The sequence below is a fragment of the Molothrus aeneus genome, chromosome 10 (assembly GCF_037042795.1).
Source record: "Molothrus aeneus isolate 106 chromosome 10, BPBGC_Maene_1.0, whole genome shotgun sequence".
NCBI classification, from domain to species: domain Eukaryota; kingdom Metazoa; phylum Chordata; class Aves; order Passeriformes; family Icteridae; genus Molothrus; species Molothrus aeneus.
The window spans coordinates 16,605,452-16,623,372 of record NC_089655.1 but is presented as its reverse complement, the minus strand read 5'-3'; the positions used below and the strand labels follow the sequence as shown (position 1 = coordinate 16,623,372).

At 42.5% G+C, this 17,921-nt stretch overlaps 1 protein-coding gene across 2 annotated transcripts in view; it reads right to left on the bottom strand.

Moving 5' to 3' along the window:
• The window catches only part of DIS3L2 (DIS3 like 3'-5' exoribonuclease 2), a 180,414-nt gene that overhangs the window by 67,225 nt on the left and 95,268 nt on the right, over positions 1–17,921 (bottom strand). For both annotated transcript variants that reach the window (XM_066556844.1, XM_066556845.1), the window contains one exon: positions 4,182–4,294. In XM_066556844.1, the coding sequence (XP_066412941.1) occupies positions 4,182–4,294 (113 nt within the window). The remainder of the gene's footprint in view (positions 1–4,181; positions 4,295–17,921) is intronic.

The following is a 17,921-nucleotide window of genomic DNA, read 5'->3' as shown; positions in this document are numbered from 1 at the left end:
ATGATACAGTCACAGCCTGAAAGGATTCCCAGTAATTGCAAGCCCAGCATTTAACATACAAAGATGTCACAATTGTGTCACACTCAGAGAGCAAGATGTTCCAGGAGTGATCCCAGGGGCTGCCCAGAGGAACTCTGGCAACAGGATTATCTCCATCTCTTTCTGATAGAGACATGGGATGAGAGATTTCCCTAAGCACATCTTTAATGTCCAGATTTTCAAAATACCAGAGTTGTGTAGAATTGCCTTGAATAATCCAGAGGTTGCCCGGCACCTTTTTAATGCTCTGCCCTTCCCGTGACTGTCTGCCAAGAGCAGCAGTGGCTGCCAGCTGTCCTGTGGAGTGCCAGGGCATGCAGGAATCCAGCCAGTGAAATGCTGCTGAGGGATAGCACCTCCAGTGGGAAGTGGTTTCCTTGGCAAATTGCTACGGATGTGCCTATGTTGGGGATCACATCATTCAGCTTGATTTTACTGCAGATGGAAATCAAGTCACCTGGGCTTATACAGGGGTCATAAACCTGGAATAAAGGGTTTATAAATGTAGCTGAATCTAGAAATGCAGTTGGAGAGGCCCAGCAGGGCTAGGCAAAAAAATTTCACAATGTAAAAAAGGAGCTACACTCCCCAGGAAATCCTTTCTAATGAATATGTCATAGAAACCAGGGCTTGGATGGTGAGAGCTTGTCTGGTTTTAATCCCCCTCTATCATTCAAGTTAATAAAAGACATCATCTCTCCCCACAAGCCTAGCAGTGCCCAAGAGATACTGGAAAGGGCACTTCTTTGAGTGGAAGGTTGATATCAATGCTGGCAGCTGCAGATCTGCATTTCAAATCAAACCACAGACAGAGGATTTTTCTCTCCCTATTTCCAAGTCCTAAATGCAAAATCTTCAGCACTACCCTTGAGACTCAGTGGTCCAGCACTGCCTGACAGCCTGCTCCATGCTACTGGTTCTTCCTGCAGGCAGCCCCACATCCCAGAAAGCCAAACAATGGCTTCACTGTGAAACCAAAGTGAGAGAGGGCACTTCTGGGGCTGGGGAGGTCCTACACACCACCATGCTGGAATTATATAACAGATGGACCTGTGACCATGGCTGGTCACACTGCTTAGCAGCTGGCTCCTCTGCAGGGGAAGATCCAAACCCCTGCTTGTGAGAGCCCTGGGGTTTGTTTTGCTTTATCTCTTCAACTAATAAAGTGCTTCCAGAAACCAAATGTGAGTTTCCAATCTCAGACTCATTCCTAGGGAACTGGGCAGAGGAGGGAGCGAGCACATGCATGCTGAGATGATAAAAGTTCTTGTTCCCTATAAAATCAGAAACATCTGCTGCAGCCAGGACTAACTCATTGGCCAGGTTCAGAGCAGGTTAGCCCAGAGCAGCTCTGATCAGTGGACTCACTGTAGCAGCTTTTCAAGGAACAGAAGGGAAAAACCAAAGGGAAAAAGGAACAAACCCTGGTCAAGCATAATCCCCCATCTTCACAAAGTTACATGAGCAGTTTTGCTCCCTTCAAACTTCAATCTGATGGCATCTTGCTTTGACTGCCCCTTAATTCTTGGGTGGTTATGACCACCACTGACTCCCAAGGTGATCCTTCTCCCACAATCAATCCAACGGGGAAGGATTGTATCAATCAAGAGTTTCCACTAGAGCTGGTAGGAGAAGGCTGAAGTTCAACAGTGGAGTGGACTCAGCAAATCTCTTGCTTGTACACGAAAAGACACTCAAAGGAAATAGGCAATTTATTTATGAGCCAAGATTTCTCCTCAGGAGTTGTATCAACACTTTCATGAATTCAGAGTTCGAGCAACTCTGTTACTCAGCCTGAAATTATCAAAATATCAACACCCTGACAACCTGCTGGTGTCAAAAGTGAATGTCTTAAAGTCCTTGGACTCAACATGAAGACAGGCTTACAGTTCTGATCTTTGATCTCCAGTGTAAAATAGGACCAGTAAAATATTATAGAGATTTATGGCTGAACTCTCAGTCAAGCTGCTTCACACCTAAAATAACACTGTGAGATGTGCCAAAAAAGAGGAAACTGTTTAGGTTTTCTTGCTTCTTAAAACCTGATACATTCTTATTTCAAAACCTTTTGACTTGTATTAAATAGACCACTAGCAATTACACAATAACTCCCCTTCTGGTTCAGGAAAATTAAATATGTGGCTTTATTTAACTTCTTTTGGAGGATTAGCATGGTGCTAACCTCTCGCAGAATCACAGCTGTCTTAGGAAACAGTTTCATCAAAGGAAAGCATATTTTCTACACGAGTCATGGTACCATCTTGTTTCAGACAGCCTGGCTGTGTTCCTTTGCCCATCCCCTCGCTCCTTTTCATCTCTTGCAATTAAAATTTTGAAAATTTCATCATCTAACCTAGTTTGTTATTTTAAAATGTGTTTTCGGCAGGGCAGAAGTGAGGGTAAAACACCAATCCTGACTGCTGGGCCACAGTGGGCGAAGATGAATTGAAGATTAGGGGCAGCAGGTAACTTATGCTGGCATTGCACAGGACTGGCAGTGCTGCAGGGAAAAGGCACTTTGAAAGAAAATTCAATTAGCTTCTGCATCCAACTAGATTTTCATGAAAAATGTCTCCTTTCTTTATAAAAATCTTCCTTCTTCCTTGACTAAAAGAATCACACGGCCGCAAACCACCAGATTTTGACTTGGAAATGCTGCCACAAGATCCTCCTGGAGTACAGCTTTGCTGCCCCCAGTGACATCCCCCCTAGGCCAGTCCACACCTCCCATCATCGAGTCATCCATCAGAGGGGGAAGCCAAGGGCTCATCACTGGAGAGACTGCAGATTGGGAAGACTGGTGCCAGAACTGCTGTTTCCCTGAGATACACATTGCTTCCCACTTGTGGAGAAGAGCAAGCACAGGAACTGAGCTCTCTCAGCACAGAGCAACTGTGTGCTTTTGGTGTCCCTACTGACCTGGTAGGGACACTTTGGTATTGCTGTCCCACCAGACTCCCTGGGACCCCCAAAGCTGTGCCTTGCTGCTTCTACCCAAAGAAAGCTATGGAACAGCTGCTAAAGGTAAACAGCTTGATATCAAACCATTAGAGCTTGATACCACTAGTGTAACATAAATCATTTTATCATCCAGAAAGTGAAGAGAGGACACAGGAAGCTACTGAAACAAGCATAATTACAAAAACCTCCCCAGATAACAACGCTGAAAACATCCAGGAAGGGAAGGGACAGGAAGAATCACTCCTAATCCTGAGTACCAAGTAGGACATGTTTATTTATTATAGAAAAGATGTCCTGTCATTCCAGAAGGGGCTGTGGAGACAAGGACTTCAGCCTGACTGAATGGGAGTGTGGGGAGAGGCAGATTAATCTGCTCCATGAAACTGCTTCAGCGCTTCATGCAGCTGATGCCCCAAGCCTGCACAGGACACTGACAGCCAGGTTTTCCAGCTTCCCCACACACACAGTGCCAGTGGTATCTGATGGGCTACAAAGTGTTTCTTCACATTCAGATTGGCAGATGAGACTGAAAATGAGACAGCCACAGAGAAAGCCTACATATTTCCTTTCCAACAATGTTAAACCTGAACCTGTTCATTTGTAAAGCTTAGAAGTCAACTTCAAACTTGAGCTTAACATTTGATTCTGATAAGGTAAAATCAGTATCATTTCAAGCATCCTTTCATTGCATAATGAAGGAACACTATTCCTCCATTATTTGGGATATCCAGATAAAGTAAGAGTATGAACCTTTTGTTTTACCTCAAGATGTTTGTTTGTTTGAGTGTTTTACACCCTACTCTGATACAATTCCATTTCTCTGAGGCATTAGTTGGACTCTGGGACCAAAGGCAAGACAAAATCCTCCACATCTGCCAATCTGAAGGTCCCAAAAGCAAGGCAGAGGAGCCAGCTTGGGTGGGTCAGGCTTTGCTCAGGTCAGCACTGACCAAAGTCAGAGGGTCACAAGCTGCTGCTCCACCCCAGCCTCTCTCCATAAGCTCCAAGGTAGTGAGCAGTTATACCAGCTTCTGTGTTTGCATCAACTTACTCATTTTTGTCCATGTCCTGCAATAACAGCCAGACTTTGATTGCAAGCTTCTGAAAACAAACCTTGAAAATGAATATATGGTAAATGGAAGGCACAGTCATCAGACAGACAAAGGAAAAGCTGTCCTTACCTTCTGCACCAGATAGACACTGGTGGCCCTTTCACTTGCTACTTTATCCAGGGCTGTCTCTTCCAGTACGAAGTAGCTCACATCTGCAATGTGGACTCCCACTTCCAAGTTCCCTGGAATTACACAAGGAAGTCAGTAGGCTGTGAGCAGAAATATACTGATGACATATTTAACCCTGACTCCTCTCCCCTGCCCCCAACATTTTTGCTTTACACTGAAATCTCACAAAACCAATACTTCTTTCCACTTCTTCCACCTGGGATGAAAACCATGGTCTCTCAGGACACTCTCAAAGTCACCACCACTGTGGCTACAACATACAAGTGAATGTACACAGAAGTGAAACATCAAGTACAGAGGAAATGTGAAAACCCTTCAAAATCATGTGGATAAATCTTTCCAGTTAGGAGCTTGTAATAGTGAGCCCAGTCCTCATCCCTTCACTGCCAGGCAACACATGAAAGAAAGATGGAACCCCACCTCACGAGCACACAGGCAGTGCAGGATCCCATTTCCCTGGTATGGAGCAGTCAGTTCCACACACTTGTGGGTTATCAGAACTGCACCAACCTGGTTGAGCCCAGTTTGCTGCTGGGGACATGGGAAGTCTTCAATTACTTTGGATCAGGCTATGCAGAAGTGCAGCTTTCCACTAGAAGAATATTTCCACCATTACTCTGCCTTTCCTTCAGATTTGGCCTTTTATCCTTTAATTAGAGTCCAGTTTAAAAGCATCTTAAGTCAAAGTTAGGCTGGAAAGGAGTACTACTGAGGTTTATCATGAGGTTTTGGCAGTAATTTGGATTTGGAAGTAGTGATCATCCTCAGCTTTGGAAGTAATTAGTACCTGGGTCCAAGAAATTCGGGTTTGCTAATCCTCAAAGCAGCCTATTGACCTTTGTTTTCTCTGGAAGGACTAGGCTGGATTTGAGGTGCTTATTTGTAGAATAGTTCTAAGTGCAGCGGGTTCCTAATTATAACACTTGGTTCTTTAGAGGAATTCACTAACCTCTTGGTATCTATAAATATTTTTTCTTTCCTTAATTTTTTTTAAGAAACAAAGTAAAAAGATCCCACACTGGTGACAATCCTGTTTATTTATACACCTTGCAAAGAACATTATCAAAGCCTTCTCTCGAGTGTCACGTTTTTGAAGGATAAATGGTTCATAGCTGTTGTCATTAAGCAGTACATGTGCCCGTGTGCCCTTCTGATGGATACCAGAACAGGATTTCAGCAGAGCAGGAGTGGAAACAGATGAAGAGGAAGCACGAGAGAGTTCAGCCTCCTATTAGTGGGAGACACCCAGCCCACTGTGGCCCAGCTGGGAACTCAGGGAAATGAACAGCCCACCCTGCAGAGCTGCCTGACTTCGTAACGATTTAACCTCATTAAGCCCTGTTTGCACAGCACAGTGAGTATGTAAAGCATAACCTTGCTTTTTGAGCAGCCTTTGTGCATCGACAGAGCACAGATGTAAAGGCAGCAGAAACACACACAGAAGGCAGGAGGGATGGGGTTTAGATGTGCCCACATAACCTCCAGCCACTGGAAGGGCCTGCAGAGACTAAATATGATGGCAGCAGGGAGAGAGGGCAATAATCCCATTGCACACCAAGGGACAAATTCCACCACTTGTCAGGAAGCTGGGAGCAAAGACTGCAGATTAAATGGTTCACCTCAGAAAGCTGCCTACAGCTGTGTTGTGATATTATCACATGCCTTGAAAGCTGCTCTACATGGATTAGGCATCCAAGCCTGAAACTACTTAGACAGTAAGTCTTAGACCAACAGTTCAACCAACAAGTTTAATATTACACACGCTCGAAGCCAACACACTCAGAAGGTAAAAAAATATTGAATACTTTGAAGTCAATATTGTAACGTATTGACCCTGCAGGCAAATATTGACTAAAGGAAAAGGAGAGGGGGTCATTACATCATGCCTTTAATCACACTTTAATTCAATATGTGCACTGTTACATACATGAACTTTTTGTCCTCGACAGAAAATCGACAAACCAAGAAAAATCTCATTGCATGAGATAATAAAACATGGAGTCAGCCAATGAAAACACACTGAGCAGAGTTAAATTTCATTCAGGTTTCCCACCAGAGCTTCTAAAAGCTGGGGTCAGAGTGAGCCCCTTGCTTTTGAACTTTTAATGGAAATTCTATCTAAATATTTTCTTACATACATTGACATAATGCAAACTGGCAGCTCTTGGGTTTGTCTTGCTCATGTATGAATCACCGTATCTCCCTCACCCCCCAAATATTCAGACCAAGAGAACTTGAAGATACAGCACAGTGATCAACCAATCTGATTTCTCTCAAATCATTGCTTTTGAATGTGCTAGACAAAATACCAGCCTAAGCCTGCACAGAAATACCTGCCTGCTGCTCTCTCCCTGGTTTATTTGCTAATTAAAGTGAAAGAGCATTGTGGATAGAGAAACACTATTCACTAAAATTCTGTTCCAGGTCCACAAACTGTTTTTCTAGTCTCATTAATTTTTATGACAAAGTCACAAAAGGAACATTTCACACTGTAAGTCTCATGTTATTTCCCAAGGAAAAAAGAAAGAGCAGAAGTGGCCTGAAAGGGAAAGCGAATTTAACCAGGAGTCATGGAACAAAAAAGTCTTGTCAAAGAGATCAGAGAAAAGGGGTAGAGGGCAGACACCACATGGTCCACACACCATAGGCCAATACACACAGTCTACTTGACCTCCATTTTGTTGAAAAAAATATACTTTTCCAGCAAAGGGAAACTACAAACTTTGCCATGTAGTTCTCCATTGTGACAGACTTTTTATATCTTAAATTTCTTAGAGAAACAAGTACTTTTACAAACTACAGATTTTTTTCATCCCAAATTCTCTAACAGGGAACTTAAAGCTGCACAACAACTCCTTATGCTAGATATACACTACCAGTATAAGGTTAGGGGTTTTTAAAAGGAATTTACATTAAAATGTGCAGAAGATTAAGCCAGACACTTCATATGCTGCTATTAAAGCAATAGCTGCAGGGAGCATCTATTGCAATGAAAAATGCTGAAGGCACTTGGATGGCTTCTTTAACTCAGGATCTCTGGGACTCTTTCATTTAAAATCATTTCATCTGAAAGTGGATGCAAAACTGTCATGCCATTCAAATTCTACCACTGCAAAGCTGCTCTTGGGAGATGTTTAGCAACAGGGAATGCAGTTTAGAATCAAGCAAGGCATGTTTTATTAACCAGCTGAGCCCTGTAAGCTCCTCTCTGCAGCCACAGAGATGGAGACAGGAGCATTGTCTGAATCACACCCCAGCACTGCAACACCCAGTGAAGAGGCCCCTTTGCAATGAGGAGCTCTCCTGAGATCTGCAAGCAGAAAGGGAAAGGGATGGGCACTCAGCCACCCAAACCCCCCTTGGGCCAATGCTCTGTGCCAGCAGGACAGGACTTGTCACCTTACTGCAAACAACACAGCTGTGATGCCACAAGCAGAGAGGACAATTTCCCTTTCATTTACCATCACGTGGCTGAGAGAATGGCAGAACAGAATGGACCTCACCAACTCTCTTGGAGCTCACCAAGTGACAGAGCCATGAAAGGCAGGTCTCCCCCAGCACAATGGGCACACAGTGGTTTTAGAGAAGGTTCAGCCCCCTGAGCTGAGGATCTGGCTTGTTTGAACCCACCCCAAAACCTCCTGTGCATCAGTATGATGCTAATATCAAAGGAGAGCAGTGGCACCTTGCAGGAGAACAAAGAACAGACTGTTTCTTTTTTTTCTGCTGATGATTTCATTCTCTATGACAAAACAGCTCAGAGAACTTATTTCCTTCTTTATTGAAAAAATTATAAACAAAAAGGGATTAGTAAGAAGGAGCTGGAAGAGAAGGAAAAGGCATTTTCAGCCTGTAAAGGCTTCATAAGATCTGTCAACCTAGCAGGTCACATCAAGCACTTGCCCCTGGAATTAGAAAGTTGAGTTGAATGCATTTGAACAGTATGTGAGGGAACACACTGGAAGCAAATCCCTCTTCTCTGCCTTCAGCAACCCTACTCAGTCATAGCACAAATCCAGAGATGAAGCAATTTCACTTCAAACCCTAGCATATGTGAATTTTAGGGCCATATAACTGAAAAACACAGCTCTTGAAGGATAAAACATCAGAAAGTACTTCTCTACTATGCAGACACTCCCCCATTTATTTCCATTTCACCTTCCAGCATCATCATTCTCACAAGGGAAGTCAAACATGAGCAAACGTGTTAAGTCAACTTAAAATCAAATGCCAGGGTTTTTGGTACATACTGTTTCCCACACTGTCTTCACCCTTCAGTGAGGTACAGAAGAGTTCAATGCAAATTGCAAAGTGTTTGCTCTATCCAAAAAACAGCCAACTAACCACCTGCTGCCAGAAGTTCAAGGCAGTCCCAAGCTGTTCCCTGGTTAGACCAAACGCTTGCAGCAAATAATTATAGTAGAGGATATGTATTGTATTTAAGTATCTGTATAGAGGCTTTGCCCCAGAGGTCCTGGTTGCCATCGATGGGCTGCAGCTGCGATGTCCTTAATTGGGCTGCAGCTGTAACTGATGAAGATGACCGGGATAAAAGGGGGTGGGAAAGCCAGTCAGGGTGAGCCTTGGAGGAGCTCTGACCTGAGAGAGAACAGCATGCAGAAGAAGGAGTCCATGCTGTGAAGATCTGCAGCCATGAGAATACACCCAAGAGGTATGGACTTTAGAAATCTAATAACAACAATATGGGACTCTAGAAATAATAGAAGAACAACAAATAATTACAGCTCTTTCCCATTCCACAGCCCTGGGGGTTTCAGGCTGCTGCTATTATCTGCTAAGCAATATTTAGCACCTTGCAAAAGTATGAAAAACTTGCATAAAGAGAGAGAAATGAGGCCTTTAACCTACATGCACATTTTGGTGCTATTGGCTGTGCTACAGAAGATCAGGAGTCTTTATCAAGGGGAAGGACAGTGTCTGCCACAGAGGGTCACAGTTACAGAGGGGACAGCCAGAGGGGCTGCAGACCATAAAAGGGTGGACATAAACCTGGTGTAAGTTGCACTGAAGCAGAAATTTGCACCAAGACTTGGGGAAGCTACTGGAACCAGGCCATCACAGACCTTTAACACACGCCTTTAAAAGAATGACATGACCCAAATATTTCTGCTTCTCTTTGGTATGTGTATGAACACATGCAGCTCAAGGGTTATAGAAGTGACTATCTTGGGATAGAGAGAGAAGAAAAGAGAGAAAAAAGAATGACTGATGAGGAGAGAAGAGCAAGTGGGAAAGCAAAGAAAGTGCTGATGGAGAAGTGGAGGAGAAGAGTTTAATAAAACATAAAAGTGGAACCATGTAAAGAGCAAGTTTTTTGTCTGCTCTGGAGTCTGAAGACAAAGGTGGGTGGCTTTAATTCTCAGCTGAGGTTACTTTTCCACCAAAGGAAGCCCAGATGTTGTTCAAAAACCAGACAGTATGTTTTACTTATTTTAAAATAACAAGGAAAGGGCTTAAATTTTACTTGTATGCCCTAGGGCCATTTTGCTTTTTGAAGACACAGTGCAACTGAGCATAAACCCATTAACTTGTTTACCAAGAAACCAAATTTTTTAAATTATCATATGATGGCCCTTTAGCCAACTGAAATGCAACTAATTGCACTCTTTTTGGGCAAGCAATAGCTTTTTCCTTCTCTAAAGGTCTCTTTCTTGACATAACCTCACAAGAAGATTCTGGGAAAAGGATCAGATCCTGTATCTTGAGAGCAGGCAGGTCCCCAGGGCACAGAGCAGCAACTTTTCCATCCAAACATTTCCATCCACTTAGTAAATGTTGCAACAACTTCAAAACTGGAAAACTGTCTGCCCAAACAAACAACAAACACCTTTAAAGGGTAACAATCAAAAACATGCTGCATGCTATCAAACCCCTCTGCTACTGGTTTGTGTGAAAAATGTCCCTCAGAAACAATCAACTTCACCTACCAATGGCAGAGAGACTTAAACCATCAGGAGCAGCCTGGCCAAGGTTTCAAGAAATTTCAACTCTTCCTTGAACTATGCTTGGTCACTTTTCTGGGGTCTGTAGCACCTGGAGAGGTGGCCAAGGTCAGACCCTTGACATTCACATGGCACACTGTGGGAGGGGGCACATGCACTGTGTCAGCATCAGGCTGCAGAGCGCTGGCTGGGTCTGGGCTTTGGCTTTGCTCCATAAATCACAATTAAAACCTTCAATCTTCATCCTCTCCTTGAGGAGCCAGGCTGATGTAAAGATAAAAGCTGTGACTTTTCTCATTTAACTGCTGAAACTCAGGAGTTGGGAGATGGACCAAATCCCCAACATGAGCAGAACTGAGAATGGCCCCAGTTACTCCAAACTGAGAAACAGCATGACATCACAAGAGAAGGGAGGAAAAAACCCAAAAACATCTTTACATGTTAACTCCCCCCATACTGAAAGTCTTGGCACTTCCTCAACTCCCACAAGCATCTGAGAAACTACTGACAGGAATGGTGACATTGCGAAGTGATGCTTTTAGCAGTTCTAGGAGAAACAAAAAATATTCAGAGTTTTTCATAAAAATAAACCATAACAGGGTATTTGTTACTTTCTTATTTTCTTCTTTAAGTTAAAAGGTCAATGTTGGACATCACTGAGTCTAAAATACAGAATAACATGATTCTTAAAGTACTGTTTTACTCTGACCTTTGGCCATTTTGTCCCTTGCATCAACTGAACATTACAGAGACAACTACAATTGTACAAACCAATTTGTGACTGGCTCCAGGTGAGCAAAACAAAACTCATCTGTTCATTAAGTGCAGCAAAGGACAAGTGAAGATGAAAAGCAGAAATATTTTCTAGAGCTCTCCATGAGCCATCAGCAATCTTTAAAATAGTTTCAGAATTATGAGACTGTATCTATTACTAAATTAAATTCTGAAAGCAGGTCTTTCATGTGAATTGCATAAAATTTTTGTCTGCAGCAGCTAATAAATTCAGCAATGTCCTAAAACCACTTTATATAATTTTAAAGCCACATTTTATACCTCAAAACAAAGCCAGGACACCTTCACAGGGTGGCACTTCATGCACTGTGCACTACAGATCCCTCAGTTTTACACACAGACCAGCACAAACCCCGGCAGGGAAGGTGACCCACCACATCTGAAGGGGATGCTCAGAGATGGCTCTTGGTCAGCATGAGGCTCTCTCAGGAGAGCAGGAAGATCAATCCTCCCACAGGAGCACAGGGCAGATCTTTGTGCTGGTGGTGTTCCCCAACTTCCAAACTCCCATGAGCTGGAGACAACGATGCTGGCACCAACCAGCTCCAGCCCTCACAGATGATATCACACCACCAGGCAGAGTAACACAATGAGCTGCTTGATGAGCAAACCCACATCAGCTCTTCCTCACCTTGTGACAGAAGATGCTGCCACCCAGAAGGCACCTACTACCTACACCTGTCCTGAAAACTACCTTAAAACCTGATGCAATAACTCTGGAGAAGAATGAAAGAGCCCTTCTGTGTGAGCATTACTACTGCACCATTAAGTTGGATACTTACACAAGGAGGGAATTCTCCTGAGGGAAAAACACTAAATTCTCAGGACAGGATTCACACAGCATGTACAATATAAGACATTTAATTGCAGACTGAAGGACACAGGCAATGACACCAAACAGAATAAGCACACTGAATAAGGATTTTTTTCACACTGCTGAGCAAGATACAAGCAGAAAAATACAGATACAAGTGGGGCACAAATATTGCAACAGTAAAAATCAGGAAAGAGCACAGAACAACTGGGGACAGACAGTATAATGATGGAAAACAAAGGGAATGTGACATTCCTTTGATATACCAAATGTGTCCACTGGAAGACTGAGACCAGACACAGTGGTTCCAGCAATGCCTGTGTCCCACCCTCTGGCCATGCAGGTTTTGTCCCTATTCCTGTGATGGCACCTGCTTACACTGCAGAGGTTCACAGCAGAGCTGGTTTCCTCTGTGCCTGCATGAGTGATAAACAGACCTTGTGAGGTGCCAAAGCCAAAAGTTCCACTCAGAGCTATTGTAAACTATATTGATTTCTTTGCAAGACTCAAGGAATGAGCAACTTAAGAGAAGCTACAAACCCCATACACATCAGATTTATCCACTGAATGCCATCACTAATTATATGGTCACATCTGGGAGAACCTCTGGATGACTACTTAAAACTTAGGCCCAGCATGAATCTTTGTCATGCAGACTCAAATTCAACACTTGGAGGATGGATCTTCCACCCTTCATCAAGACAAGATGTCAAGACACCAGCACACAGAGGCAATGGCTGTGCTGCTGTGACTCAGATTCCTGGCTCAGAAAGCAATCTCTGCTGCTGGGGAAGAGTCACCAAGGCAGACTGTCCTGAGCTCTCTCAGCAGCCTCTCAGCAGTGAGGTTTGCAGCCAACATGATGAAGGTAAAACGACAATTTCTGGTATTCACATCATCAATTGTTTGTATTCCAAGACTGATTCAAGAGGCTCTACCAGGAAATCAGCAGTCTTTGAATTTAAAGAGATGGGAAGTGACACCCAGCAGCTCTGAGATGTATTTTTGGGTGTAGGATATCATCCTGTTCCTGAAATGAAGGTTTAGAGTGGGGAGGGACCAGCCTCTCTCTACTGCTAGGTCAGTCCCTTTTGTGATATCTCTACTGTACTCAGTAATCCAAGGCTGAGTGAGCATTCCAGGCATTCAAAGAGACCTTGGGATGCGGCGCTAGGCCAAACACATACAATGTACTTCCCCAGAACAGCCTTGTCATTTCTTCAACTTCTTTGGAAATAGAAGGAAGCCACTGAGATTTCAATTTTAGCCATCCAATTGTTTTGTTTATTTTTGGAAATATTTCCAAAACATTTCCATCTGCACTTGGTTTTACTCTTTCTGTGTATGCAGCATAATAGCTGACTATCAAGAAATACTGCAATGAATAACATTGTAAGATGTTTTTCCTGTTCCTCTGGGCTCTGAAACCCTGTATTGCAATACATAACAAGTTAAAACAATAAGCCAGTGATTCTGAGGGATTCTGCCCTTTCAGTAAGTTGATAATGAAGATAATATACAGCAGTAACTCCTTTGCTGCCTACATGTAACAGAACATGTGACTGAAGATAACCATGTGGGAATGTACTGCCAGCTATTTGTACCCTTCTAAAGTTTATCTGCCTCACATAGCTTCTGATTTTCATTTGATACATTCACTGAAAAGTCCTGTTCTCTCAAGGTCTGTCTGGTCATCCCCTATTATTTGTGGTTCTTCTCCAAAGACTCTCCAAGTCCTTGGAGTTCTTTTTCATGAATGGAAATCGTAGGCAAAATGCTTTTAGATCTGTTTGCACAAGAATTTCTGGATCTTCTTTCCATTATCTGTCTACTTAAAGGCATTATCTTTTTTTTTTTTTTCTCTTCAATATACAATCAGACACTCTCTTTTTTTAAGTTTGTATCCACAAATATCAGTGAGATCCACCAGGACACAAAATCCCGTGCCTCTAAATCTTTGGGGAATTGTCCCAGGTCCTGAATTCATGAACTGAAATGATCCGGAAGGCGACTTTGCCCAGAGCATCTCTCCTCCCTGCAGAAAAGTAAACTCACTTTTATGAGTAATTCTACTGGTATTTGCACATCTGTTTGCATTTCTGCAGCCACAGTCCGTGTTACCTTAGTCCTTCTCACACAATATATCTCTTATTTTGTTTTTATCCCGTATCTCTTTGCTACACGGCTTTCTTTGCATACTATAGAAAAAACAAAAACCACAAACAACTTTTGGGATAAGGATGAAATATTTATAAAATATTTATATATGGATTACTAATCACAAACACTGCCCCAATTTTGCTTAACCAAGCTTTTAATCAACATTCTCACAAGCAGCTTTCAAATATATGCAAAAAAAAAGTTTTAACAAATTATGTTCTAGCAATCAAAGCTCTAACTAAATCCAAACTTGCTTAATCACCCCAGTACCCTAACACCCAGTTTAATGCAGTTGTCTGGGCATTTGGCTCACTCTATTTCCCTTTCAGCCACCAGCAGTTTGGAGCAACCTGCCCTATTCCCAGGGGAACTGAGGGGAGCCCCACGTCATTAAGTTGTCCCACCAATTTCAAGAGAGATGTTTGGTGGAGAAAAGCTGACTCAATTCAGCCCTGATTCCATCCAACTCTGCACTTGGAAATTGGAAGTGATGTGTATTTCCTCACACAACCCCACGTTCCCTCAAAAGAGGAGACAAAATATACTGCACACACTGCAGCTCCCAGCATTACACAGGAGCCTGCAGTGGGGCACAGCAGGGATCTGCATTTGGCACAGAGAGAGCTGAGAGCATTTTGCATATTCCAATGAATCTGCAACCACAAGCCCTCAATAGGAAGAAGGAATATGTACCTCTTTCTAATCACTGCAATATGTCTTTTTCACTCTCCTGGTGACACAACAAAACATCCCCAGATTAACCAGCAGGTAACAGGAGAGATGAGCTAATTATGTCTGATACTAAAGTAAAATTTGACCAAATGTTACACACAATCTCACTCCTGGTAGATCTTATTTTACCCATATTTGACTCCTGCAGTAAACTTAAGCAAATTGCAGTGTATGATCATTTGACATTTGAATCACATGTCAATGTGTTTCTGTCATTTTCTCTGCAGGTCTGGTGTCTGTTCAGCTTAAATAGCTTACAAAGAAGGAAGCATAGTAATTTCATCAATTATTTTTGGTAAATAAATCCATACTCATTTCAAAAGTAATTTTTGATCCAACAATAGTTTGTTCTTCGGTGTTTATCTTAAGCAAAGATTTACAAACTTACAAAAATATTTACTCCATTTACAAACTCTCCTGAAACTCTGTCCTACAGGGACCAAAGGGATTTGCTGAAGGGTCCTGTACCACATTTTGCTAGAGCAAATACCACCCTGCAGTCCTTAAGTGGCCAGGGAGACAAAGCTGAATAGAAGAGGGAATATTTACATCTTAAAAATCAAATGTAAGTGCACAGAAATTTGCAAAATTAAAAAATCCTAAGTGTTTGCAAACTATACCAAGAAAGAATGAAGGTCAAAGGAGAGGAAGAGCAGATGGTCTTCTGAGATGGTAGAGAACATCTTGGGGCTGCCAGGGCTCTAGAGGTGTTTTTCAACTGCAAGATTCTGGAGCTCACACACCAGGAGATGTCTACTAAGCTGTCCAGGTCTAAGAAAAGCAGCCCCAGAGCCTGGAGGCCTGCAGTGGACAAGGGAGAATTTTATCAATATTTGGCAAAACATTAGTTGGCTTTACCAAAACATGTGAAATAGGCTCCTTGAACAGAGATCTAAGTCTCAGTCTCTGCAGATCTGTTCCCAAAAACTACAGCTCAGAAGGACCTTTGTGCTAAGCAGAAAGGTCATGCTGCACTCTTCCCAGATTTGGGTCACAAAGAAAAGTTCTCTTCTTTGCTTATACCCCATTATGACACCTACAGAAACATAATGTGGTAGCTGTCCCATTTCCCTTAGGTACATCTGATTAAAATTCGCCAACAGATTGAATGGATTTAAGAGAAACAGAAAAAACCAGGGGTCTGCACACTGCAGAAGCCTCATTTGTTTAGGTCATCAGGCAAACACTGGGAAGAGTCAATGATTGTATCTATTTATGGCCTCACTCCAAAATGCAAACAGCCAGTGTCACTAAGGACGTGGAAACCAGGGCAAAGAGTCTGCAGAGTGTATTTCTGTTCTGCAGTACAACAGTTCCTCCTAAAAAAGATGTAAATTACTTGAACTTAAATTACTTTGTAAAAGACTGTAAGAATACAGGAATGAAAGAAAAACACAAATGAGAACCATGTTAGTTATTAATATACAAATAAAAGATGTACAGAGCTCTGTCAGTACAGCCCAAAGCACTGCTTTGATATCAGCATCAAAAGACAACCCCCCAGAAATACTTCCCCATAATTTCTGCTGCATCTTTTCCCATCATGGCCTGACCTTTCACTAGAAGGAATTATCTGCCTTGAAATGTGCCAAATTCCATTTCTACTTCTACCAGTAAGCAGCCTTCAATCATGACTGCATCAGTCGTGTACATTACCAGAAATACAAGCACTGCTAGCAGAGAATGCCCAGAAGAGCTTTGGAAAGTGTGAGAAACATGCCTGGCATCACTGGGACTCACAGGTCACCTGCCATGCTGAGATGAGAATAAATCTAAACCTCTGCACCCTGGGTGAAAACATTCAGGCTTGAAAATAGTACAGCTGTTTTCTGCAACATCCATATGACCAGAGAATGGTTCTGCTGTGCCTTCCTGGCTGCAGCAATTTGCTAGAAGACGTGCAGAAAGGATCACAAAAGAGCATTGACTGAAATGAACTTGTTTAAAACCTCAAAGCTCTACAAAGGCTGTAGAAACTAGGTGCAGGCCAGAGCCATCTTTTACTCCAAAGTTATGCTGAATCATCTAAATGGAGTACAGTTTGTTCATATTTCTGCAGCTGTTACATAAATAACCCTATTTTCCTTCTTTATTGGAGCTGATCTCTTTTAAAATATACACTCACAAATGTGAACAGCAAGCTCACCTCCCTACTGCTATCATTAAACAATAACGAGGAGCACGGCTGTTAATCAGAAACAGACTCCAATATAAAATCCTCTCAAAACCAGACTGGCCCACTTAAAACATATATCCCTGGAAAAGTTTCCAACTGCTGCAATATCCTACTGCAAGCTCCATTAAAAATAAAGCTCTTCCCACAGCCATCCCATGCTTCCTCTGCTAGTGATACCCTGCTACTGGGTAGTGCTTCATGATAGATTTGTGAACTACTTCAGCAAAAAAATGCCTTTCCACCTTTTACTGAGGATGTAGCACGGGTGAAACCTCCATCCATTGACCAGATCTGATAGGAGGAGGCTGGAAACTCCACAAAGTTGCAAAGACAGTAGCTTATCTCTCTGCTTGTTGCCTAAGATCCTTCAAAGCAAAGAAACTGTCACAGTCTTGAATAAATTAGCAATGAATGCTCAAAGACAATTTAATTCTCCAAAATCTTCTGAAATGCCCTGATTTAACTGTCTGATAAAGGAAGTGTGGGCATTTAATGTGTTTTTTTGTAGAAATTCAGTGTGCTATACACCAATAGAGAATTCTGAATTAGGTTCTGCATTCTCTGTTGATTTTTTGGAGATCTCCTGACATCATGAGGATGCCAAGATATGTGGTTTGCTCATGTTGGGATTTTTGGTGAGGTTTTTTAAAGTGTTTTACATATGGGCAAAAGGGATGGAAAAAATAATAATTTCTTGTAACCACGTTTACATTTGGAATAAAAGCTGCGTTAACTCTTAACACAACTTTGCCCTCATGAGAGATTCAGCCTTGCCAGACCTGGACACGCTCTTAACTTCTAAAACAGCTTTTTGTCATAATAATTGCAGCCATCATAGCAACTTTAAGAGCCAAAAGTTCACAGGGTACCTCCAAAACATGTCAAAAGGCTCTACAAGCACAAGATTGAGGTTCCCATAGGGGCTCTCCTAAACACCAAAGAGCTGCAAACAGCCACAGTTTTGCAAGCAAGTGAACACAAAGAAGTGACCCCAAAGGACTCCCAGCACTGGTTTTGGACCTGTATAAGTCTGAAAATTCCTG